This window comes from Pseudophryne corroboree, chromosome 6 (assembly GCF_028390025.1).
Source record: "Pseudophryne corroboree isolate aPseCor3 chromosome 6, aPseCor3.hap2, whole genome shotgun sequence".
Lineage (NCBI taxonomy): Eukaryota > Metazoa > Chordata > Amphibia > Anura > Myobatrachidae > Pseudophryne > Pseudophryne corroboree.
The window spans coordinates 517179134-517204873 of NC_086449.1; the positions used below are offsets into that span (position 1 = coordinate 517179134).

Here is a 25740-nt window from a genome sequence, read left to right on the forward strand (position 1 = left end):
ACGCCCCTGCTGTACATAAAAACGTTCTAATCTCATAAATATAGCCCACAGCTGCATAAAGTATAAATATTTCTACAGGCCAGATCTGCAGGTAATATAACAAAGCATAGTACAAAAGAAAATCATAACATACACACTTCTTACCAGAGCATTAAGCAATAACAGATTGCAATACATAAGACGCTATATGCTAAATAAAACACAATAATATGTAGCCAGTGTTTAAAGTACCCTGCATGAGAAAAGAAATAAATTAAAAGTATTTCACCTCTTGAGTTACTACATGGTTTGTTCCAGGTGTGATGTTACTTGCTCTTTTTGCTATGATCCCACTTCAGAATCAGACCCATGATGTTAATATACGTATATATCTCCTGTAAATGATATCTCCATACACTGCTCTGATGTCATTTCTTATGATCAGTGAGTTCTGATGTCATCACTTCTGTTTTTCTTAGAAAAAATTATATTTATAACTAATGATGAGAGCCTGTCATTTATTTTGGATATGTAAAACCATATCCTTTTGTACTATATGTGCTTTTGTGTTTAACTTTTATTTGCTCTTTTGCATCAGTTCCTAGTGCTGTTAAGAATATTCTCATTTCATCAAATGGAATGACAAACAGTCTTAAAGTTACCTGGACGCATGGTGGAGGTGATGTAGATTCCTACACTGTGACAATCTTCCGTGAGAACTACCAGATAGAGTCTCAGACTATATCCAAGCACATCTATGAACATACCTTCAACAATCTGGATCCGGGAGAGCAGTACAGGATTGCAGTGCAGACAAATAGTGGAGGGTTGCACAAAAACTTGACATCCTTTGGACGAACAAGTAAGGCAATGTTCTAGAGAACCTTAATTGCTTAGATTAGTAAAATACAATATATATTTAACATAGGTAAATATTTGGGATGTTTTGTTTTATATTGCAGTACCTGCTGGAGTTCATAGGTTGTCGGCAGATAACGGGTACAACAGCCACTTGCTGGTGGTGAGCTGGCAAAGTGCACCAGGCATTGCAGACAGATATGACCTCCTTCTCCTTAATGACCAGGGAGTTCTGATAATCAATAAGTCTGTGCTAGCCACCACAAAATCACACAAGTTTGAAGATCTAACGCCTGGAAAAAAGTACCGGATCCGTGTGTTCACAGTCAGTGGTGGCCTTTTCAGCGCGGCAGAAGAAACAGAAGCACGGACAGGTATTTGAAAAGTATTATTCTTGCATTTTTTTTCCAAAGAAGTTTTCTTTGTGTAAAGCACCACAAAACAATTATCAATGACATACAGTTCAATAGGCAATAAAGTTGTCACATATCCATGACAGTAGGCATACGCATAAATAGCTAATTATCACATAAAGACATTCAAAAATATCAATCTACCTCTAGTTATAGTAAACAGAAATACAGGTAGCCACATATCAGAAATTATTATAATAAATGATCATGTACAAACAATTGTTGTATCACTAATAGCATTAATGCCATTGGTCTCCTCAGGGCCAAATAGGAGATCAGAATAAAAAAATCATGTTATATTTTGATTAACAACAATAACAGTTACTTACATACTTTAGTGTCAGCATACTTTGCAATGCTTTATAATTATAAGCAATCACAGTAATGAAGCAAGACCATATTAACAAATAGACAAGGAGGTAGGGGGACTCTGCTAACAGGATTACAAGGAGAATACATATAAGTTTGAGTGAGCTGTGTAGAGGATGGCAATCAGGTAGAAGGTTAAAACCGTGGTTCAAAAATTCCATAAACTTTCTTAATGAGTTTCCAGGGAGCACTTGAAGGTTTGAAAGCGAGTGGAAAGTCTTGTTATACAGTATGAGGGCTAACTTGCCTACACTCATGATATTTTGGGCAGTCCCCCGCACCGAGAGAAGAGTGGCCAGATTTCTCGAATCCCGCCCGCTTCCAGGATGAGGAGAATATACCTTTGATTCATGGCTCTGTAAAGAGGGGACAGGGCTAAATTACTCAAATTTACATCATTTAGCCCTGCGCACCAGCAAATCATGGCATTTTGCAGTGATTGGGGCAGGGTTTAGTGACGAGACAGGCCAGCCCGACCCTCCGAGTGTCCTGCAGTGTCTCCTCTCCAGGTTTCTCCCAGAGAGGAGACCATAAAAGTAGGTAAGTATGTTTGAGGGATGGGATTTCCCAGAGTGGTTGCAGTTCGAAAAACTCCTGTAACCACAAATGGGGGGACGTCCAAGATGAAATGGTAAAAATTAATTCAGTAACACTGGCTAACACAGATGGTGAAAGATAAGAGAGGATAGATAAATGTGGGCGTCATTCATATACAAGTGATTCAGAAAATCAAAGAAGTTTCATAGTTTTCCATGAGTAGTAGTATATAAATCAAGATTTTATTTATTCACTAACATTTATTTACATGCACCAACACCATTCTCCGTAGTGCTTTACAATTTGTGACAAACACAGTCAAATAAAAAACCCACAGAGGACCTGATCCTGAGACGGAAGACAAACCGTGTTGCATTGCAAGAGGACAAATATATACTTTTTTTATTTTGCATGCAGGGTAAATACTGGCTGCTTCTGCATGTAACCCACAAGTGCTGGGCAGCTTTATTGGTACACTGTAATTTAGATGAGAGATTGGACATATCCCTCAAATTAAAATCTCTCTGCACATTTTAAATGTGCCCCACCTGCATTGCAACATGGGTTTGTCAAGGTGGACAGTTTCTTGTTCATTTTTGCTTTACTCCCAACTCAGAATCAGCCCCAGAATGGGTACTACATACAGTACAGAAAGAACAAGTTCCTAGAACTGAGCCTTGTACTGTGACTTGTGGTACCCCAAGTGGAAACATACTGTAGCCATCATGGAAGCATCCAGGTACCAGATAAAAACTAAACAAAATGATGGTATCGCTTCAGGATCAACTCATTATCATCATCTATATTATTAATAATGCATCATTAATAATCAATTTACCAGTATTCTACTACTAGCTGAAGTACCAGGAGTTGCCCAGGTTTACATTTTCCAGTTATTAAGTAATCAATGAGTTGGGTGTAACTGTCAACCTATAAAAAATAATTAGAAGCTTAGTAGCTCTTCCAACACTCCTGTGAGGTGGCTGCCCAGTGTCGTTTTTGTTTTTTGGGTGTCTCCAATAGCCCTGATCCCCATCTTTTCTTTCTGTTCAGTTTTATAATCACTTTTCCATTGCAAGATGGGCTTAAAGTTTTCCTTCTGTTATCAGTGTTGCTATGCCAAGGCTTTTGGGTACACAACAGTTTTTGGTGTTTGGTTTCTTCCGAATAAGTGCAGGGGTGTCTGAATGCATGACCGGCAGACAAACAACCAGACCAATGAATGTTATATATAAAATGTGTGAATCTAGAATTCCACATTTTGCCCCAGTGGTTATTTACTAACAAAGTGCAAATGAGCAGTAACTACAGCAAGAAAATATTTCATGGCATCTAATGAGAGTTAGATAATGGAAGCAGTAGGGTCCCCTAACAGTATAAAATAGGGATTAGACGACACAGTTAAAGTGATTAGCGAACATTTTGCTTTAAAATGCACCTCAATATGACACAGGGTTTAGACATCCGAACTCTCAGTTACAGTCTTTGTGTACAATCGTAGAACAAAACCATTAAGCATTACTTATTTTAAAAATATGTAATAAAATGATTATTAGTGTTAAGCTAAAATGGTATAACATGTTTCAATGTGAGTGTCATTATCCATATAAACGTGTTTTATTAACTGATGTATTTAACTCCAGTCCCAGATGCAGTGACAAGTCTAAAAATCACAGGGAACAGCACAGACACCCTGTCTTTCACATGGATTAGCTCAGAAGGAGAGCTGGACAACTATGACATCTTCCTCTACAACCCAGACAACACTCTGCATGACAGGAAGTCTGGTAACCAAGTTCTCCGGCACTGCTCCTTCCAAGGATTGCTGCCTGGCCGCCTCTACAAAATGGTCATTGTTACTCACAGTGGATCGCTGACAAATGAGTCTTCCATCTATGGGAGGACAGGTAATGATTCACAGCCATAACAGTTTTAACAGTCATATCAAAATTACAATGTGTCTTTTCCCGCAACCTTTTATTATAAATTGGCATGTACAGGATGCTAGTAATAGTAACAGTGTAAAAGAGGAGCCCATAAAATACTTATTTGGTATACCTTGGAACATGCCTAATTATCCTCTCCATCTGCCCTTAATACAGTCCCTTCTGCTTATACTAAGGGGAGATGTATCAAGCCTTGGAGAGAGATAAAGAGGAGATAGATAATGCATCGGCCAATCAGTTTCTAGCTGTCATTTAGAAGTAGTTTGGTTCGTACTGTATCTCTTCCAACTTTATCTCTCTCAAAAGCATGATACATGGCCTCTTTGTCTGGAATCAAAAAACAGAATCTGTGGGAAAGGAGATACAGAGATGTGATCCCTGTTTTACTAGTGTATATCTTAAATGTAATGATTTGAATTGGTGTTTTCACAGTGCCAGCTCCGGTGAGATCTCTGCATGCAGCAGACACACATGCATCTGACAGTCTACTATTTAGATGGATTGTAGCGCTGGGAGACGTGGATATGTATGAACTGATACTATATAACCCTAATGGTACACAGAAAGAAAGGTTACAAAGAAAGGATCTTAGTGAATGCCATTTCCAGAAACTGGTTCCTGGAAGGTTGTACAAGCTGGTGATAGTAACACACAGCGGGGACCTGACAAACAGAGCTACTGCAGAAGCAAGAACAGGTACTTACAAAATAGAAGTTATAATTAGGTATCCGGTTGATAGATAGACAGTGTCTAGTTAGACAGTCAATAGATAGACACCATATGTTAGACAGACATTAGGTCGACGGGGTCATAAGGTTGACAGGCTCAAAAGGTCGACATGAAAAAGGTAGACAGTACAAAAGGTCGACAGGGTCAAAAGGTCGACATAAAAAAGATAGACAAATGTTTTTTTTTATTTAACATGTTTTTGGACTATTTCATACCTTCTCTATCCATGTCGGCATAGAGTGGGTTATAAACCTTGTGGCGAGCACAGCGAGCCCGAAGCGTGGTGAGCGAAGCGAGCCCGAAGCGTGGTGAGCGAAGCGAGCCCCGCAAGGGTATGCCTTTCTACAATTGGGGGTCCCAGATCACAAAACTATCCACACAAACCACAAAAATGCAAAAAAACATGGTGTCTACCTTTTTTATGTCAACCATTTTCATGTCGACCTTTTGTACTGTCTACCTTTTTTCATGTCGACCTTTTGACCCCGTCGACCTAATGTCTGTCTAACATATGATGTCTATCTATTGACTGTCTAACAAGACACTATCTTTTATACCACACCCTTATAATTAGCCACTACCATCATTAATCTCAGAACCCCTTACTAGCAACTTCCTTATAGTCTCTTAGTGTGCAAAACAGATATTATTAACCCTAAGTTTTCAGAGTTTGCTGAATATTTAAGCAGTTCTACTGGACCCCTAATAATGAATGGCCTATTACATAAAACATGCAGAATCTACCATTGCCACATGTGTAGCGGGTCATTAAGTGATGGCGAATAGGCCCCTAGATAGTAAACACTTTAGTATGCAAGCACTGTGATTAGATAATATAAACAGGGATGGATGATAGTTTCAGAACAATGAAACAATGGGTATTATTGTACAAGTGCAAGCACTACATTTGCTTTACATGAAAAATGAACCAATGTCAAACATACAGTATCACAGACAGAGTTAGTTTCCCATCTGATTCTATAACATTCTGAATAATATGTTCCCTATTACCATGACAATAATTGTTAGGGTTATTTTGTATATTGTAGCATATATTTTATTTAATTTTCATTTTTATTTTATAAAAAAAACATATATATAGGAAAAGCATTATTTTAAATGAATATGTTCAACTACTTAAATAAGTGCTTAGAAACTGTAACTGGAGCTCCCATATAAAAGCTACTTATGAATCATTGTACAGTATATTAATTCAACACACATTAAAAAATTTTTAACAATTCATATAAAACACAGTTAAAGTACATGGAATTATAGAAAGTACGTGGCACAATGGAAGGTGCATGGCATAATAGCTGTAGTGAACTAATAGCATAATGCTAGTTAAAAATCCAACTATTTGAAAGTGAGTTAAACACTTGTCTTTTGAGCAATCACTTTAATGGACCAGAAGCATGAAATGCTGATGTAATGATTCTCGCAGAATGATCCCTAAGGTTGCTCTAATATGGAATATTGCAAATAACTTTATGTGGAGTTTATACATTTATTCTTAAGTATCTAATACATAATTTTACTGGGTATTATGTGTATGACCTGACTATTTGCCAGCTACACAATGAAAGATGATCTATTACACATTGTGTGATCTTTAAGGTCACAGTATATCAATTGGATTTAATACCTAGAAGGGACATTTTAATGAGACTGTAATAGTTATTAAATTGTTGTTGAACTGCTGCCTTAAAGTAAATGATTAACTGTGTTTATACTAGATCGCTCGCTCTTCAATTAAACCAATATTAATACAGGTTGAGTCTCCCTTATCCAAAATGCTCGGGACCAGGGGTATTTTGGATATGGGATTTTTCCGTATTTTGGAATAATTGTATGCCATAATGAGATATCATGGTGATGGGACCTAAATCTAAGCACAGAATGCATTTATGATTCATATACACCTTATACACACAGCCTGAAGGTAATTTTAGCCAATATTTTTTATAACTTTGTGCATTAAACAAAGTGTGTGTACATTCACACAATTCATTTATGTTTCATATACACCCTATACACACAGCCTGAAGGTCATTTAATACAATATTTTTAATAACTTTGTGTATTAAACAAAGTTTGTGTACATTGAGCCATCAGAAAACAAAGGTTTCACTATCTCACCCTCACTCAAAAAAGTCCGTATTTCGGAATATTCCGTATTTCGGAATATTTGGATATGGGATACTCAACCTGTATATGTTATAATTAAATGTAGATATTATTTAGGCTTTATAGATACTGTTTATGGTCTTCTTAATAAGAAATGAAATAATTATAATATATATCTTTCTTTTGAAAGCTCCACAACCACCAACTTTATTGTCATTTACTGATGTAAAGAATACCTCTGTGTCTATAACATGGCAGAGCCCTCCAGAGTGGACAGACTATGATGACTTTGAAATTCAGTGGACACCCACAGACCCACTGGTGGTTTTTAACCCTTACAACATTGGCAAGTCTGGTGGACGAATTATTACTGGCCTTCGACCGGGGCGTCTCTATAAGTTCAATGTGAGAAGTGTCAGTGGTAATGTGAAGAAGACCCTAAGTGTGCCTATTATGGGCACTGTGAGAACAAGTAAGACATTTCTGTAAACTCATTTGTGTCTGTAATATAAAATAATTTAAATCCAAAAGTTACTTTGTTTCCTGTTATCTGGAGGACATTGCATCTGGAGGCACAGTCCAATTGTATTGCAATGCAAAATACATAATTACCCCATTTTTCTATCATTGTACCTGTTGTTGTGTGGTTCTGTGCAGAACGTTGAATATTGAGATTGCTCACAGATTTGGATTGTGTAAAAGGACAGATTACAGTGGTTAGTGATTATTTACTGATGTTGTGCAAAGTGTGAGCTTTTAAGGTGCTTTGTGCTAAGAGAAATGAACTATTAACTATTGATTTTTATTTTTTTGTAGAACCTGATCAGATAAAACAGCTTCACTGCCGACCTCAGAATTCTACCGCCATCACCTGTTCATGGACACCCCCAGATTCTGATTTTGATGGGTATAGCATTGAGTATAAAAAGAATGGCACCGTGGAGTTCTCCAGAAGGCTTGAAAAACACACACCAATGCTCACAATCATGCAGCTTGAACCTCACAAGAGATATGTTGTATCTATAAAAGTGCATTCTGCAGATATGATAAGCCAGGTGGTAGAAGACAGTACCATAACCATGATTGATTGTAAGTACTGGTGAGGGAGTATTGGGGAATGGGAAATGCTTAATACTGTTGTGACTTACTATCACAAACAGAATACTCAGATTTCATTCCAAAAGGAAAATGCATATAGCCAGGTAAATGGCATTAGCAATGGATCTACTGATTGCATTTACTTTGTTGTCAAAAAGTTTGTTGCAATACTTGTGAACAGTGTACTGTACCTGGCATGGCAGAGGGATAAGATCAGCAGACCTCCTTCTGGCAGTATTAACATGGCAGTATTCTTGCACTATACCCTGTTAGATACACAGTGAATTATTCTGCTCAAGTTGATGATCCACTAAAGGGGTTTTCATTACATACTGCAGAGTTAAAGTGACTTTTTTGAAGCAGGATGCTCTGTTCATTTAAGCTGCCTTCATTGCCATTAATGTTCCCACAGATCTCATATACTGTGCATGAATAGCGTTATTTTATGTAGAGTACCCTTTATTTGCATTTGTTGTAATTTATAAAGACAATAGAACTTATTGAAACACAGTATTATCACACTTTAGTCTGTACTTGGTCCATCATTAGGACATCAGCACACTCCGTACTGTACCACTTAACGTCCATATAGCTCCTGAACAAACCATTGCAATAGCACAGTACTGTATATAAAGGAGAATAAGTGGCTCTTCTTTGCATACTGTACTATAAATGTTCCTTTCCAGTAGACTGATCTAGTACATTTTGGTTTTTAATACATGTTTGTACACAGATGTACGGTATATTGTTTACATCAGTTGCCATGCAACTGTTTTTCCAGAGCCATTTACTAACGTCCTGCTGATGGCCTAAGAATGGACCAAAATCTATTCACTGTTTTGTGATGCCCCAAAGGTGAAAAGAAATATACTATAATGCGACAAGTGTTCTCTTAATTAGGACTTTGCCCCTTAAAACTGTAAATAATGTATGGCATGTAATATATTTGTGCAATAAATGTTGTATTTTCTGCAAATTTTAGAGACCACAATCGATGTTGTTTAACGTGTTTACGTTTTTAAATCGCTTTTGTTAAAATAAAATAAAATGTTGTGCTTTTTTCCTAGCTCCTCCACCACCACCCATTCATATCAGAGTGAATAAAAAAGATACATTAATTAGCAAGTCGTCAATCCACTTCAGTTTTAATTGCAGCTGGTTCAGTGACACCAATGGAGCTGTCAAATACTTCACTGTGATTGTGTCAGAAGCAGATGGTAAGCCTATATTAATTCCCAATTGTTTTTCTTGTTTTTAGAAAATATTTCCTATGCAGCCTACATTTACTATATCTCAGTGTATGGACACCAACTAAAGACCAAAGCACACTTAATAAAGACACATTAGTGATAGGAGGTTACTGAAGCTTTAAGTAACACTAGGAATTCTTCCAGATTTATAACAGGGTAACTAGAGAAGTAGAATAAAACAAGGCGACACTTTTATGTTGGAAGAAGAAAAATTGAAAGGTAACATAAGAAAGATTCATTTTTACAGAAAGGGTGATAGATCCATGAAATACTCTTCTAGCAGTTGTGGTGGAGACTCATATAGTGATAGAATTAAGCATGGAGGAGATAACTACAGTATATGGCTCTCGTTAGAATTAAACATAAAATATTAAGAAATGGCACGCTAGTAAGGGATGTATGTTTTTTTCTGCCATCAAATTCCCTATTTGCATGTATTACTTAATTATGCTTTATACCCATGTGAAAAATGGGCATCATTTAGAGTTGGACGTGCAGTATGTCCAGGTTTGCCGTGTAGATGTACAATTTCCAAACAGGCATGTCTTTGGTGGGTACCAGATGCCTGGTGTAAGGATATGTGATGATGATGAGAATGACGACGACGACACCTTTAGCACTATATAGCTGCTTCTGATTAGCTATTTGTATATATATATATATATATATATATATATATATATATTGGACAAATTGTCTGGCACTCCCCCGTAGGCTATTTGAGCAAAGCTCCTGCTCCGGTGCCCTCCCAACCAGACTAGACAGTCTGTGTATCTCAAGTGAGACTTTACCGATTTACCAGAGTCTCCAGAGTGCCGCCTCTTCTTTTTGATGCTATATATATATATATATATACACACCCCTCCAGTTGATAGTATTTCATTCATTAGCATTATATCTATATTACATTGCGGCCATCTGTTTTTATTTTTTATTTACGGACTACCGCAGGCAACACATCTCTAATTGGATTTCTAAAGCGATAAAAGACAGGTGAGGGGTGATGGAATAGTTTGCATTTTACATGTAACATACAACTTTAGAATTTATCAATAACACTAGCAAGAGACTATTCTTTCTTGTGTATACAAGAACATTGTCTACAATTAGGATAATGTGATTTTCACATTTATTGCTAATACTGTCAAGTACATCTCTGCAGTGTGTTTCTGCTCCAGCATACTCAGTTGTGAACCTGGTATATGTATAATACAGAAATACTACTTTGCTGTGACTTAGAGTATCTAGCAACATTAGGTAAGGCCACAATTTTTGCTACAGAATTCTTATACATACATTCAGGGTGCAAAACAGAACAATCTCTAAATCAGGCCTTATGCCTCCAAGTGTGAAAAATACATGATATCTATGATCCCTCAGTAAGGTGGTCTAGTGGTTATAAGGTTGCATGATCAGTTGAGACAGGCCATAGAAGCAGTGCATGAGTATAATCTGACTTTTGTAGTGCTGACTGAATAGCAAAATGCATTTATTTTTACGTATGTCCAGGCGCACCAGCTAACCATATAATTAATATATACAGCCAGTAGTCCCGAATGGCTCAATATGGAACCTTGTGTTTAGGCACAGATTTGTAGAGGCCCAATAGGCCCAGGACTAGTATCAGAAACATCTTGTTCTGTCCTTCTACCACATTGTTTACTGTGTAAAACTGTCAGTATAAACATCTCATTGTTATTTTTAAATTACTGATAGAATGCACTGGTACATTTTATACATATGGTAGGTTAGGGAATTAGATAATAAAAGAGGGGGGTGTGCTTAGAGTGGCACAAAGTTGGCTTAGAGTGGCACAAAGGCTAAATTTGGGCCACCTTCATATGATATTTATGTATGGTCATAGCCTTTGTGTGAATTGCCTGTTACCCTCCAGTTAACCCCTTCAGTCACAAATGGACATGCAAGTGAGATGAGTGTGACTCAGAAATGCTTATAGGTGTTTATGATCAGCTGTGGAGCATACGTAGGGTGAAAACACATAATATCCATGCACGGTGATAAAGTACCAGCCAACCAGCTCCTGTCATTTTTCAAACCCAGCCTGTAACATGGCAGATAGGAGCTGATTGGCTGGTGCTTTATTACTGCGAAACGTATAACTTTTTAAGGCTTAGTACATCTCCCCCAATATACTGAGTATACAGTAAGAAGGTTTTCTAGCTTCAGTTTAATAATAAACCCATGTTAATACATAACTATTGGAATTTACTTTTAGGGGCCCAATCAATAAATTAAAAACACAACTAAGAGTTAAAAACACTAGTGCAATTAGTATTTGTTTGATACAAGAACCAGTGCAGTAGTGAATTCGAAAAGGTCATATAGAAATGGAAGTTTGTACAGTATCAAGCACTAGCTGTTCATCCGATAAGGTAATTTGCCTGTATTAATGATAACACATCATTTAACAAATGACTTAACACTAGCAAGTGTTACATAGTGAGATGCCAAGCCAAATAGGAGGATCATTTATAGACCTGACATGTTTACGTTAGACAGTGATAAAGAAATTCTACACATTAGAGTTACTGTATGATGAATGTTCAATCAGTAAAGATTGGGATGATGGGGCAGAAGAGTGGACGGTTATTTGGGACAGTATGAGTTAAAGTATATTTGAGAGAGGATTATAGGGGGTAATATTGAGTTGATCGCAGCACCAAGTTTGCTAGCAATTGGGCAAAACCATGTACACTGCAGGGGGGGGCAGATATAACATGTGCAGAGAGAGTTAGATTTGGGTGGCAGGGGTGTATCTAGGGGTCCGAGCACCCCTGGCAAAGTAAGGGACTGGCGCCCCCCCCTTCCCCCCCATATCTGATATAGGGAAGGTGCGTGTAACTATGTGTGTACATATATATATATATATATATATATATATACACACACACAAACGTAGAGGTGGCACTCAGATAAATAATGCAACAACAGGCAGTTGTAATTTCGACGTTTCAAAGTAAAAGTTACCAAGCTGCCTCTACGTTTGTACATTGGACCCGCAGTGGTTTCTAGGAGGGCACCAGCCGGTTAAGTGATTATTGGGAGTGCTGATTATATATATATATATATATATATATATATATATATATATATATATTCAGGTCGGCTCCCAGAGCCGGATTAAGTGCCTGGGGCACTTCAGACAGGGGTGCCCCTAATGAAGAGGCAGACATTTAGCATATAGGTATCCTACAGAAAGGAAGAGGTGTCTGTTGGCGGACTTTTTAATTAGTGTAAATCTGTATTAATAGTTACTGATAGGGATCTTTCCCGCAGGGTGCAGATTTACACTAATTTAAAAGCAGGTTATATATAGAAACTAGTCACTCAGGGTAAACTCACAGTAGTATTGCCAGGTGCCTTCCAAATTGCAGGTATATGTATAGAATAAACAGAAGAGCCGACGGACCTCACATGAAGGAACAAGACCACAATAAGCCGTTCAACAATTTCAATTGAAAGGTTAATTACTTACAGCACTTTCTATACGTTCCCTTATCCAGTCTTCATCGTCCCTCCTCCAGGTGTGGCTATACTCACTCAGTGCATTATGCCCTCACTTTCTCCCACCCCTTACTTCCCTGCAGCCTGCGCGCCGTTCCAGTCAGTCAGTGCTACTAAAGAGGCTATTGGACAGCCGCCGGCAGGAAGTCGAGCACTGCTATGCGGACGGCAGCTGTCAATGACGGCTGTCAGCGCAGTGACTGCTGGTGCAGGGTGCAATGCTGCTGGTGGCGGGGGCCCTATCAGCTGGGATTACTTGACCCCAGTGCCTCCCTTAATCCAGCTCTGCCGGCACCGCTCCGCATTACAATAAAGAAACACTGCATAAAGTACAGCTCCCACTAGCCCTTACTTCTGTGAACTCCTGCAGCAAGGGCTGCTGGGAGCTGTAGTTTATGCAGCATTTTCTTTATTGTAATGCGATGCGGCGCCGGACCCCGGCGCCTTACAGTGGCTCCATTTGTTGCCTGCCGTGGCTGATGCTGGGGCAGGAGAGGAAATGCCAGGGGAAGGGGGAACAAAGCCGCGCAGTGTATCTACCTCCTCGCCGCGGGTGGCACCGTCGGGTGGCGCCCCCTCCTTGGCTGGCGCCCCTGGCGAGTGCCATCCTGGCCAATAGGTAGATACGCCTCTGTTGGGTGGGTTATATTGTTTCTGTGCAGGGTAAATACTGGCTGCTTTATTTTAACACTGCAATTTAGATTTCAGTTTGAACACACCACACCCAAATCTAACTCTCTCTGCACATGTTATATCTGCCTCCCCTGCAGTGCACATGGTTTTGCCCAATTGCTAAAAAATTTCCTGCTGCGATCAACTTGGAATTACCCCCATAGAACAGTGTTGTACTGGGATCTGAGCCGTCATTAACTTTATGGTTACAGTGACTTTACATGTAGGATGTTTGCTGGAATTAAATGTTTTTAGTTTATTTGTTTTACAATTGTTCTATTTATCTTAGGCAATGAAAATCTGAAGCCAGACCCAATTCACCCCCTGCCATCATACACTGATTACAAAATGAACAGCTCAATTAAAATTTATCAGACTAGCTACTTTGCAAGCAAATGTGCTGAAACTCCTGACTACAGCATTCCCACATTTAAGATTAAACTGGGTGCTGAAATGGAAACTTTGGGAGGAAAGTGTGAACTAAATCAACAGACATTTTGTGATGGCCCCTTGAAACCCAGGACATCTTACAGGTTAGTCATAGAGCAATTAGGAGGTAGCAGCTGACCGGATGAACCAAGGACTGCATGACTCAGCTTATTGGTCACATGATCAAATGTAAGAAACATCCTTGAGGCATTTCAAAGAGTAAAACGCAAGATGGCTATGACACATAACAGGTACACTCTTGGCACGCATATTTGTAAGGTAGTTCTATTGTATTTCAATACTTTTAGTAATTTTAGGAAGTAAGTTTTTGAATTGTGCACCTTTCATATTAATCATTGTCAAGGGGAAAATCTCCAGGAACAATTCTTGAACATATACTGTAGCGCTATCTCTGCTAATCAAGGGCAATTTGAAACAATGATGAACAGAACAGTTCACTCCCTTCATGTAAAACATATAGTTGTTCCATAGTACAACTTTTTTTTTAAGGAAACACAAATATTTATGTGCTTTTGCTGCACTGTTGCAAGAAGTAAGACTAAAATGTGTTATTTTGTGGTGTACTGTATTCAGCATCTGTCATAGTTGTCAGTTGACAGATGTGGTAGTATAAGAGGTTGGTAAAGCTACTTTAGAAATATACCTTCTTTCTGATATCCTCTCTCAATGTACTAACATATGTCACTGGTTTTGTAAAGTAGGCGCTAATATGTATTTACTCAAATATTATGGGGCAGATTAAATTACACAGATTCAATTAATTTTTCTGCCCATTGCAGTAGGCTGAATCTCAGACACAACTGCCGCAAGAGACACAGGCCCTATGAGGAGGGTTCCCGCCCCCCTCATCAGACCACACCCTCATTAGGGTTGCTTCCATAAATTTTCCGGGCTAGTTTTCCATCGCAATCCACCCCTATTCTGCTTACACCTCCAAAGGCTGCAAACCGAATCACCCTTCTGGAGTTTGTGCGGAAGCCACCTGAACAGATCCCGGTATGCTTGCACATATAGTTAAATCTGTCCCTTAAACTTTAACTGCTTAATACTTCAAAGCAGCAATCCCATGAAATAATTATGGTGGCAGGCTATAAGAAGCATCTTCTTATTTAAAATTACTTCTTGGTTTTGTTTTTTCAAACTGCTAATAGTGATTGATAATGATTCCAATTTATTATGGTGCAATTGGGATATCATAGCAACTACAGTCTCATGATACATTTTGTAGTTTGAAAAATCCCTATTAGTTCTATTTTTCACTGTAGCATCCTCCCCCACTTCTTCCCAGCTGTCTTAACATGACATTCTGAAAGTCACGAGCCTGTGCTTATGTAGCAGACTGAGGGGTACATTTACTAAGCAGTGATAAGAGCGGAGAAGTGAGCCAGTGGAGAAATTTCCCCATCAACCAATCAGCAGCTCTGTATAATTTTATAGTATGCAAATTATAGATGTTACTTCAGTGCTGATTGGTTGCCATGGACACTTCTCCACTGGCTCACTTCTCTGCTGTTATCACTGCTTAGTAAATGTACCCCTGACTGTTTTCAGGCAATGCGTTTTTTGTATGCTCTGTGTACTGTGACATTCCTAAACATTTCTACACAACCCTTTGCCATCACATGACATATTGAGCTCTACCAACCTTTGGCAGACATTATTGTTTGCCCTCCTGAAAGGTACTGAAAAGGAAACATCGATCTGTAGGAAGATAGCTAAGATTAGATGTACACTTAAAATAGAGATGTGCGGGTTCAGATTTACTTGGATCTTAACGACAAATTAACGCAAGTTCGGATTTATTCACATTTTTCTTATTGTCTATGCACTGGGCCGGCTCTACCATTAGGCAGCTTTGGGCGGCTGCCTAGGGGCGCCGGCCTCTGAAGGGCGTCACTGAATTCATCTATCAAAGAACTGAAGTTTGTCTTTGTATGTGGCCTCCTCCTTTTACACTGCGCTGTCTGCTGCTGTGGGTCTAATCAGGTGCAGCCGCCAGTATCCGGCTGTACCAAATAGTGCCTCAGCGCTTCCTGTAACATCAAGTCATGTTAAGGAACATAGGAGGCGAACAGAGCCGGCCATAGGCATAGGCAAACTAGGCAATTGCCTAGGGCTTTTGATATGCCATGGGGCATCAGCAGCTTCTGCTGATTTAAATGATATGCGGCATGCCTATATTCTATATGTAGCATTTCATATGCAGATACAGCCACAGTCTCACACAGTATATAGGCATGCTGCATATCAGTTTAATCAGCAGAAGCTGCTTGTGCATCCTAGCCACATAGCAATGCAAATAAGATGCATTTTCATTAAAAAAAAGGTGCCCGACGTTAGCATTGATGCAAGATTTGTGAGGACACATCTGTATCCAAGCAGAGGCAGAGGTCACAGTGGAAGTATGAGTGCTGTGTGCATGTGAGTGGGTTGGTTGTGCAGTAGTGTTCGGAATATGTGTAAGGAGCATTATGTGTGTCATGTAAAAATGCATTAATAATGTGCAACATATGTGTAAAGGGCCACTATGTGTGTCATTATGTGTATAAGGGCATTAATAATGTGCGGCATAAGTGTAACAGGGTACTACTGTATGTGTGTCATTATGTGTATAGGGGCACTAATAATGTGCAGCAAATGTGTAGGGGGCACTATGTGTGTCATTATGTGTATAAGGGCATTAATAATGTGCGGCATATGTGTAAGGGACATTATGTGTAAAAGGGCATTAATAAAAGTTTTCATAATGTGTAAGGTGCATTATGTTTATAAGGACATTAATGTGTCTCATATGTGTAAGCGCCATTACTGTGTGGAATTGTGTATAAATGCATTACTAATGTGTGGCATTATGTGTATAAGGTGCTCTACTATGTGGCGTTGCATATAGAAAGGGCACTACTGTTTCGTCTAATGTGAATAAAGAGCAATAAGGTGTGGTGTAATGTGAATAAGGAGCAATTCAGTGTGATGTAATGTGAATAAGGGGCTCTACTGTGAGGAGTAACATTTCTAAGGTAAAGTGATACTACTGTGGGATGTAATATGAATTATGGACACTATCGTAAGATAAAATGTGTATAAAGTTGCAGTACTGTGTGGCGTAATTGGAATTGGGGTTACTATTGTGTGGCCATGCCCCTTCCCAGCAAGAAGATGCCCCTTTTTGGGCTGTGCGTCAAATGTGCGAACTGTTCCTATTTAAAATATAGGGGGTACAAGGACTGCTATGGGTGAGGGGTGATGGTGCTGGGAAAGAGGTGCAAGGTCTGAGGCGGTACCAGCGGTGGTGCTAGAGAGCACCAGCCAAAATCTTGCCTAGGGCATCATATTGGTTAGGCCCGGCTCTGGAGGCGAATGTAACTATGACTCATGAGGGACGCCACCACGGCCACTCCTCTTAGCCCTAACACCTCCTCCATGCCCATGGATTCTGCCTTTCCAGCAGGAAGCAGTACCTGACATGTCTGCACCCTCAGAATCACTGTAATGCTGCTGCCGCCTGTAAAAAGAACCATGCATACTACAAGGGAAAACAAGGAAACAACTTTTAGGTATGTAACCCATGAGGGTTTCTGCAGTACCACATACAGTACAGATCTTACAGCCCGATGGGTGGTTTGCACTTGTAAGCAGCATAATAGGGAAAACACAGGCACTGGGGCACAACACAGTACATATGGAGGAAGGGGTGGTCAGTAATGAACTTACAGTTGAGAGGGTGGAACACAGTTAGGAGCATACAAATATATGAAAACCTTCCTACTGTCATGATTTTTGCAGGACAGTTCTGTTTTTTTTGGGCTGTCCCGCTGTCCTACCTGTAGCCTGTAGGCCTCAGTTCACTGCTCTGCATATATGCAGATGCAGTACAGGGGTGGTGGTGGTGGGGGGGGGGGGGGGGTTGGCTAGGCTTAAGCGTTGCCTAGGGTGCAAAGAGACTTTGCACTGGTCCTGTCTATGCAAAACACCTGACAGCTGGATAGCCAATAAGATGCTGTTTTGAGATTGGAGTAAATCTGAACCTGCACATCTCTCACTTAAAAGATACATAACTATTTAAGGAAAAAACGACTTTTAATGAGGCATATTTGTATTTAAAATGTATCTAAAAACAAGTAGGAAACATGTATTAACATCCTGTTTAAATATTTTAAAATATATATAGCTCTAGCAGATACTAGTTTATACTTGCTGCAGTATATAGTTTATGTATTTTGTATTCACTGAGATAACATTAAGTAAAAATTTGCATTGTTTTTGTCCTTCGCACTGGTCTGCTGTACAGTACTTCAGTGTTCAAGATAATACAGTATGTATCACAATCCATTTCGCAAATGATTCACTGAGAGTTGTTTATCTCAGTTACAACTTTGTTGCAACCATGTTTGGTTTGAACTGAGGAGTAATGACATTGCAGTTAACATTTTGTTTTAGGGGGACGTTTACTAAGCAGTGATAAAAGTGGAAAAGTGAGCCAGTGGAGAAGTTGCCCATGGCAACCAATCAGCATTGACGTAACATTTATAATTTGCATACTATAAAAGTATACAGAGCAGCTGATTGGTGGCCATGGGCAACTTCTCCACTGGCTCACTTCTCCACTTTTATCACTGCTTAGTAAATGTCCCCCTTAGTCTGTAAAGCTTTTTATGCAGAATTCTACATAGGAAATCTAATTTTTGCCTTCAAGTCATCCATGTATTTACATTTGAATCAATCCTTTAAAAATCACAGTTCAACTGCTATAAAAAAAACATGCTAATCCACAGATTCATACATTCTGTGTTATTTTCTGGCAAATATAATACTTGGTACTGTAGTTTGTTTTCAAATTTCCATTTTTAAAGAAGCCTCTGTGTCTTAGCATTAAGCTGTATAAAAAGTATTTTTATTTTGACTTCAGCACATTGCATGTAACATCTCACATACACTTAATTTGTTTTTTTTTAACGTTTTCTAGGATTAGTATAAGAGCTTTTACACAGCTGTTTTATGAAGATCTAAAAGAATCATCAGAGCCACTGTTTGCTGATACTTTCTTCTCTTTGCCAATCACAACAGAAGCAGGTGAGAATAGGTGGTGTGAGCACTGACCTTTCAATGTGCTTAAAGGTTTACTATTACATTACTACTCGTATACAAAGCTGTGTCCTCACTATTTATGTAATTATATCATTAGCATTTTTTGCAATCACAACATTATATTATTCAGGTTATACATAATCTTAGTGTTAATAGAGCGAAAGGCTACCCAGAGCGAAAGGATACCTCTATACATTACAACTTCATGCAGGTTTTTCTCAACCATTCAGTAGTATCCACTGGCATGGCTAAATGGCTGACATGGTTTCCTTCCCCTACTGTATATTGGCAATTTTAGTTCAAGCACTGTCATCCTCTCAACACCACCTAACAGCCAGCATGTATAATTAATTATTTTTATTAACACATACTTATCTCCCCAGGGGGGGTTAAAATGATCTTCTCTTCTAGCCATAGGTGCCCCAAGGTAAGGGTCAGACCAAGCCTGAGGGGGGCCCGGTGCACATAAGACAGGAGGGCCCATCCCTCCTCTGGGTCTCCTCCTCTTGTCAGCACTGCCGCCGGGTCCGGATCCAGGGGGCAATCTTTGCAATTACCCCCCGTAACACTTTGTAGCTGTCTACTACTACTGGCCGCTGTAATATATTGCAGTGCAGTGGAATATCATGCAGGAAGAGAGAGAGACTGCTGCTGTCACTGCTGAGCAGCATCAATATCCTCTCACCCTGTATGATGGTTTGCTGCCACTGTGCTCCTACTTATTGCAGCAGCTAGTGGTAGTGGACAGCTATGACACATCAGTGTGCACTCCCTGTACTTGGTAAAACCAGGGCCAGATGAACAATGGGCAGCTGGAGCTACAGCTCTATGCCTCCATATAAAAATAGGCCCAACGTCATGGCAGCATGATGATGACCAGCTGTCTACAGTAGCTGTGCAGTCGGCCATAAACCGAAAGTAGAAAAATTGTGTTTCTAGTTTTCTCACAAAATAATGGAATTTTTGTATTTGTATGTATTTAGAGAGGCAGTGGGGCTGACAGTGTAGGGGTGTACACACTCATGTGGCTCTGGTCACACCCACACAGCACTAGTCACCCCAGTACATACACACACACACACACACACACACACACACACACACACACACACACACACACACACACACACACATTCTCTCTGAACCAGGGCCGGCTCTGTTTTCTCTATAACATACAGCCATTTCTGTATGGTGTGCAAAGGATGACCCACTGGCCTGGAGAGTGTTTCTGCTTGGTGTTTCCCATATAGACATAGATATAAATATGGCCCTAATTCAAAAACAATATGCATAAAAATTGGCAATCACAAAAAAGTATTTTCTACTCATCTCAATAAATATATACGCATTTTTATGGGAACTAGCTACTACAGTATCTCATATTTATCATATTTACCTTTGGTAATTTGTGTATGATTTTGCAGAACCTCTAGTTGGAGTAATAGAAGGTGTGAGCGCTGGTTTATTCCTCATTGTTGTTCTTATTGGAGTCACTGCGTTACTGATTTGCCGCCAAAAATGCAGGAGAGTGTAAGTATGCTGACATGATATAATGCAAACCTTTGTAGAATTCCTACATACTTTAGATATAATGCTTTGTTTCATGTACTTTTTAGTGTAGATATCTGATACACATTATATTCTCAAACAAGGCATCATATAATTGATAACTTGTCATGCCAGATAACTACAGTATCTTTAAGACAATATCCAGAAGACTATTGTTTTTGCTTGCTCTGCATATATAATATAATAGCAATTTAGACTAAGGGAGACATGTACTAAGCAGTGATAAAAGTGGAGAAGTGAGCCAGTGGAGAAGCTGCCCATGGCAACCAATCAGCTGCTCTGTATACTGTTATAGTATGCAAATTATAAATGTTACGTCAATGCTGATTGGCTGCCATCAACAACTTCTCCGCAGGCTCATTTCTCCACTTTTATCACTGCTTAGTACATCTCCACCTAAGTTCTGCTGTAATGTATTTGAGAAATGTTAAAGCCTCTAGAAATACATACACCTCAGAAATACATACCGTAAACCTCAGAATACATACACCACAGAAATATATACCATACAACTCAGAATGCATACAGTAAACCTCGGAATACATACACCTCAGAAATACATAATGTACACCTCAGAATGCATACTGTTAACCTCAGAATACATACACCTCAGAAATACATACTGTACACCTCAGAATGCATACCATACACCTCAGAATACATACACCTCAGAAATACATACTGTACACCTCAGAATGCATACCGTACACCTCAGAATACATACACCTCAGAAATACATACTGTACACCTCAGAATACATACACCTCACACTTAATGCAACAACTGTCTTTGAGAAACAACAAATGACAGGAATTATTCATGAACAATGTGCAGCTCACAATATTGAAACTGCTTATTCCTTAGTTAGAACAAGCCCCAATGACAAAAAAATTCAAAGGTGAAGACAGTGACTCCTAATAAGTAACATAACTAGCAAAGACAGACTTAGCAATCTATGAGTTGGGTACGAAATCCCAGCAGTCGGGATCCCGACAATGAGAAGATCGACAGCAAGATCCCAACCCCCACCCCCACAGCCCAACCCTAACCCTTGCATCAACCCGGTACTTACCTCTGTGATGTGTCGGGATTTTGTCTGTTGAGATCCCACTGTCGGTGTTCTGCTGTTGGGATCTTGCTTTCAGTCTTCTGACTGTCGGGATCCTGACCGTCTGTATTTTGACCACATCCCATTAATGGGGGTAATTCCAAGTTGACCGCAGCAGGATTTTTGATAGCAATTGGGCAAAACCATGTGCACTGCAGGGAGGCAGATATAACATTTGCAGAGAGAGTTAGATTTGGGTGGGTTATATTGTTTCTGTGCAGCGTAAATACTGGCTGCTTTATTTTTACACTGCAAATTAGATTGCAGATTGAACACACCACACCCAACTCTAACTCTCTCTGCACATGTTATATCTGCCTCCCCTGCAGTGCACATAGTTTTGCCCAATTGCTAACAAAAATCCTGCTGCGATCAACTTGGAATTACCCCCAATACACACACACACACACACACACACACACACACACACACACACACACACACACACACACACACACACACATCTGTATATCGAAAAAAGAACTGTTCTGAAATAAAAATATACAGTAGCTCATGATTTCTGCACAAATGTATTACTCTAACAACACGTCTTTACCATACATACCATAAAAGGTTAGACAATAAATATGGAGCATATAAGGTATATGTAAAATATCATGGAAAAATTATTGGACCAATTAAAAGGCACAAACAAACTGGCAAATGATCCATAAGTAGCTAAAAGGCTGTCATTAGGATTTTGCATCCCATATGCCATAGCAAATCTGCCAGCCAAGGAGTTCTGCTATCCTTGGAAATCTGGGAGATATTTCAGACAACGCAACTAAACTAATCATATTCAGTCAATGTGAAATAGGATAAAACTCATATATGATCTGTTTTATTTACTGGTATTAAGGAATTAGCCTCTCAGAGCCAGATGGCAGTTATATTTCATTTGCTTACAGATCATTCAACAGTGTTATTTCCTATTTTTGTTTGTTACACAAGAGAAGGGATCAGTACTAAATCCCGCTGGACGGGATCCCGGCGGTCGAAATACCGACGCCGGAATCCCGACCACACAATCCCAACAGGGGTGGCGAGCGGAACGCAGCCCCTTGCGGGCTCGCACACAGCAAGATCTGCGTCCATCTACTCACATGCTGGGGGCCGCCCAGCACAGGGCAAGGTCACCCAGCATGTGTGTTGCGCCGCCAACTTAATTGCAAATGCATCGATTAGAGGATGACCTCTGCCTGCGCAGCCTGGCTGCGCTGGCAGACGGCCCAACGCCATCTTTTTTCTCAAAGCCCCGAAAACAGTCAGGACTAGCCTGCGTTGTTCAGACCACGCCCACTAAATGCCACGTCAATCCCTCCGACGGCCGCCACTGTCAATCACTGTGTGATCGCATCATTCTTCCGGAGGCAATCACATGGTGCAGGTTCGTGCACACACACTATAGCTGGTGTGTGTGCACATACCCTATGGACGCGGCCGCTGCATGTGAACGCAGTGGCTGCGTCCATCTCTGAATAACCCCCTTAAACTCCTAATAAGAGTCATATGTATCATTCCTTGGAGAGAGATAAAGTGGAGAGTCATAAACACCAACCAGCCAGCTTCTTTCTGTCACTTTTCAGATGCAGACTGTAACATGCCAGGAGCTTATTTACTACTTTATCTCTCTCCAAACTTTAATTACTCTACCCCTGAGTTACCTCAATTATGTGTTGTTTTTTATTGCGACATTTTTTTACATTGGAAGAATGAACAAGTATATAAACTATGTTTCCAAATGCTGAGAGCCAGTGATTATACCAGTGGTTCTCAAACTGTGTGTTGTGGCAACACTTGCAGGGGTGCCCTGGGTAGGTGATCCAGGACCAATTAAAATTATTTATGGACAATGTAATAGGCAACACCAGTGCTGGTGACTGTCAATCATAAAATATGTGGACAAACAGAACCACAATTGAACCTAAGGATGGCATATAAACACAATTTATTACTTTTGGCCAAGGTGTGCCGTGAAAAAAATTCCGATCATTTAGGGTGCCGTGAGTAAAAAAGGTTGGGAACCAGTGGTTTATACAGTAGCTGGATCATGTGGCTTTGATGAAAAAGCCTGTGCGGTTTGAAAAGAAGGCATAGACATGTAAGACATGAAAGATGAATTGTAGATAATGTGAAGAGATTTTCCTGTCACTGTTGTACCACAGATTCTATGCTCCATGTCATAATTATGCACAGTACAATGAACCATTTATATTCCAGCTATGATCAGGATCAAATGAATGCGCATCTGAATGCACGGAGAGAAAGGCCCTCGTCTGTTCAACTAAACGTAGGAAATAAAGGGTAAGAAGAGCAATACTTACATTTCTCTTTCCACAATAGCAATTTTAAAAAGATACTGATTTGCTTTTTTATTTCATTATAGGAACAGACGAACATCCAGGTACGGCACAATTACAATATATACAGTAGTACACTTACTTTTCTTTTTTTGTAGAGAAGTCCAGTTATATCTTACTTTGTTTCCTTTCTTACATTGTAGTCCAATCAAAGCAAACCAATTTGATGTCCATTTTAGCAAGCTTCAAGCTGACTCCAACTACTTGTTGTCTCAGGAATATGAGGTGAGCCTCAGGAAACACTTCCTAAATGTACATTTATAGGATGGTTAATTCATTTCTGTAATTCAAACATGACAGTTTTGTAAACAGTGAACACATTTGTGAGAGAACTGTGTGACGTTTAGATGCAAGAAGTGTCAATATCTGAATATGAAGTATTCCCAGACAGGAGGGATCTATGTAGTAAACCTTGGAGAGAGATAAAGTGGAGAGGGATAAAGTAACAGCCAACAAGCTCCTTACTGCCATTTTTCAAACAGCCTGTAACATGGCAGTTAGGAGCTGGTTAGTTGGTACTTTATCTCTCTCCAAGTCTTAGTACATAGACAGCTTAGTTTACTGCTGGACTAATTCCACACATGTCACACATCCATCCCACTGCACTATTCTGCAGTAACTTGTAGCCTACACAGCATCCACAATAAGATCATCTACCACCAATTGTATTGTATACAGTTGTGCTCATAAGTTTACATACCCTAGCAGAATTTGTGATTTTCTGGTCTTTTGTCAGAGAATATGAATGATAACTCACAAACCTTTCTTTCACAATGGTTAGTGATTGGGTGAAGCCATTTATTGTCAAAAAACTGTGTTTACTCTTTTTAAATCATACTGACAACAGAAACTACCCAAATGACCCTGATCAAAAGTTTACATACCCTGGAGATTTTGGCCTGATAACATGCACACAAGTTGACACAAACGGGTCTGAATGGCTACTAAAGGTAACCATCCTCACCTGTGATCTGTTTGCTTGTAATCAGTGTGTGTTTATAAAAGGTCAGTGAGTTTCTGGACTCCTGAAAGACCCTTGCATCTTTCATCCAGTGCTGCACCGACGTGTCTGGATTCTGAGTCATGGGAAAAGCAAAAGAATTGTCAAAGGATGTGCGGGAAAAGGTAATTGAACTGTATAAAACAGGAAAGGGATATAAAAAGATATCCAAGCAATTGAGAATGCCAATCAGCAGTGTTCAAACTCTAATTAAGAAGTGGAAAATGAGGGATTTTGTGGAAACCAAATCACTGTCAGGGAGACCAACAAAAATTTCAGCCACAACTGCCAGGAAATTTTTTCGGGATGTAAAGAAAAATCCACAAATAACTTCAGCTGAAATACAGGACTCTCTGAAAAAAAGTGGTGTGGTTGTTTCAAGATGCACAATAAGGAGGCATTTGAAGGAAAATGGGCTGCATGGTCAAGTCACCAGAAGAAAGCCATTACTATGCAAATGCCACAAAGCATCCCGCTTACAATACTCCAAACAGCACAGAGACAAGCCTCAAAACTTCTGGAACAAAGTCATTTGGAGTGATGAGACCAAAATTGAACTTTTTGGCCACAACCATAAACGTTACATTTGGAGAGGCCTATGATGAAAGGTACACCATTCCTACTGTGAAACACGGAGGTGGATCGCTGACGTTTTGGGGATGTGT

At 39.6% G+C, this 25740-nt stretch overlaps 1 protein-coding gene across 2 annotated transcripts in view; it reads left to right on the forward strand.

Moving 5' to 3' along the window:
- Window positions 1–25740, forward strand: part of PTPRB (protein tyrosine phosphatase receptor type B) — a 146110-nt gene that overhangs the window by 94414 nt on the left and 25956 nt on the right. For both annotated transcript variants that reach the window (XM_063927468.1, XM_063927469.1), the window contains 13 exons: window positions 578–841; window positions 942–1211; window positions 3800–4063; window positions 4535–4798; window positions 7149–7430; window positions 7775–8047; window positions 9124–9273; window positions 13793–14036; window positions 18917–19023; window positions 20463–20568; window positions 23936–24019; window positions 24102–24119; window positions 24219–24300. In XM_063927468.1, coding sequence (XP_063783538.1) covers window positions 578–841; window positions 942–1211; window positions 3800–4063; window positions 4535–4798; window positions 7149–7430; window positions 7775–8047; window positions 9124–9273; window positions 13793–14036; window positions 18917–19023; window positions 20463–20568; window positions 23936–24019; window positions 24102–24119; window positions 24219–24300 — 2408 coding nt within the window. The remainder of the gene's footprint in view (window positions 1–577; window positions 842–941; window positions 1212–3799; window positions 4064–4534; window positions 4799–7148; window positions 7431–7774; window positions 8048–9123; window positions 9274–13792; window positions 14037–18916; window positions 19024–20462; window positions 20569–23935; window positions 24020–24101; window positions 24120–24218; window positions 24301–25740) is intronic.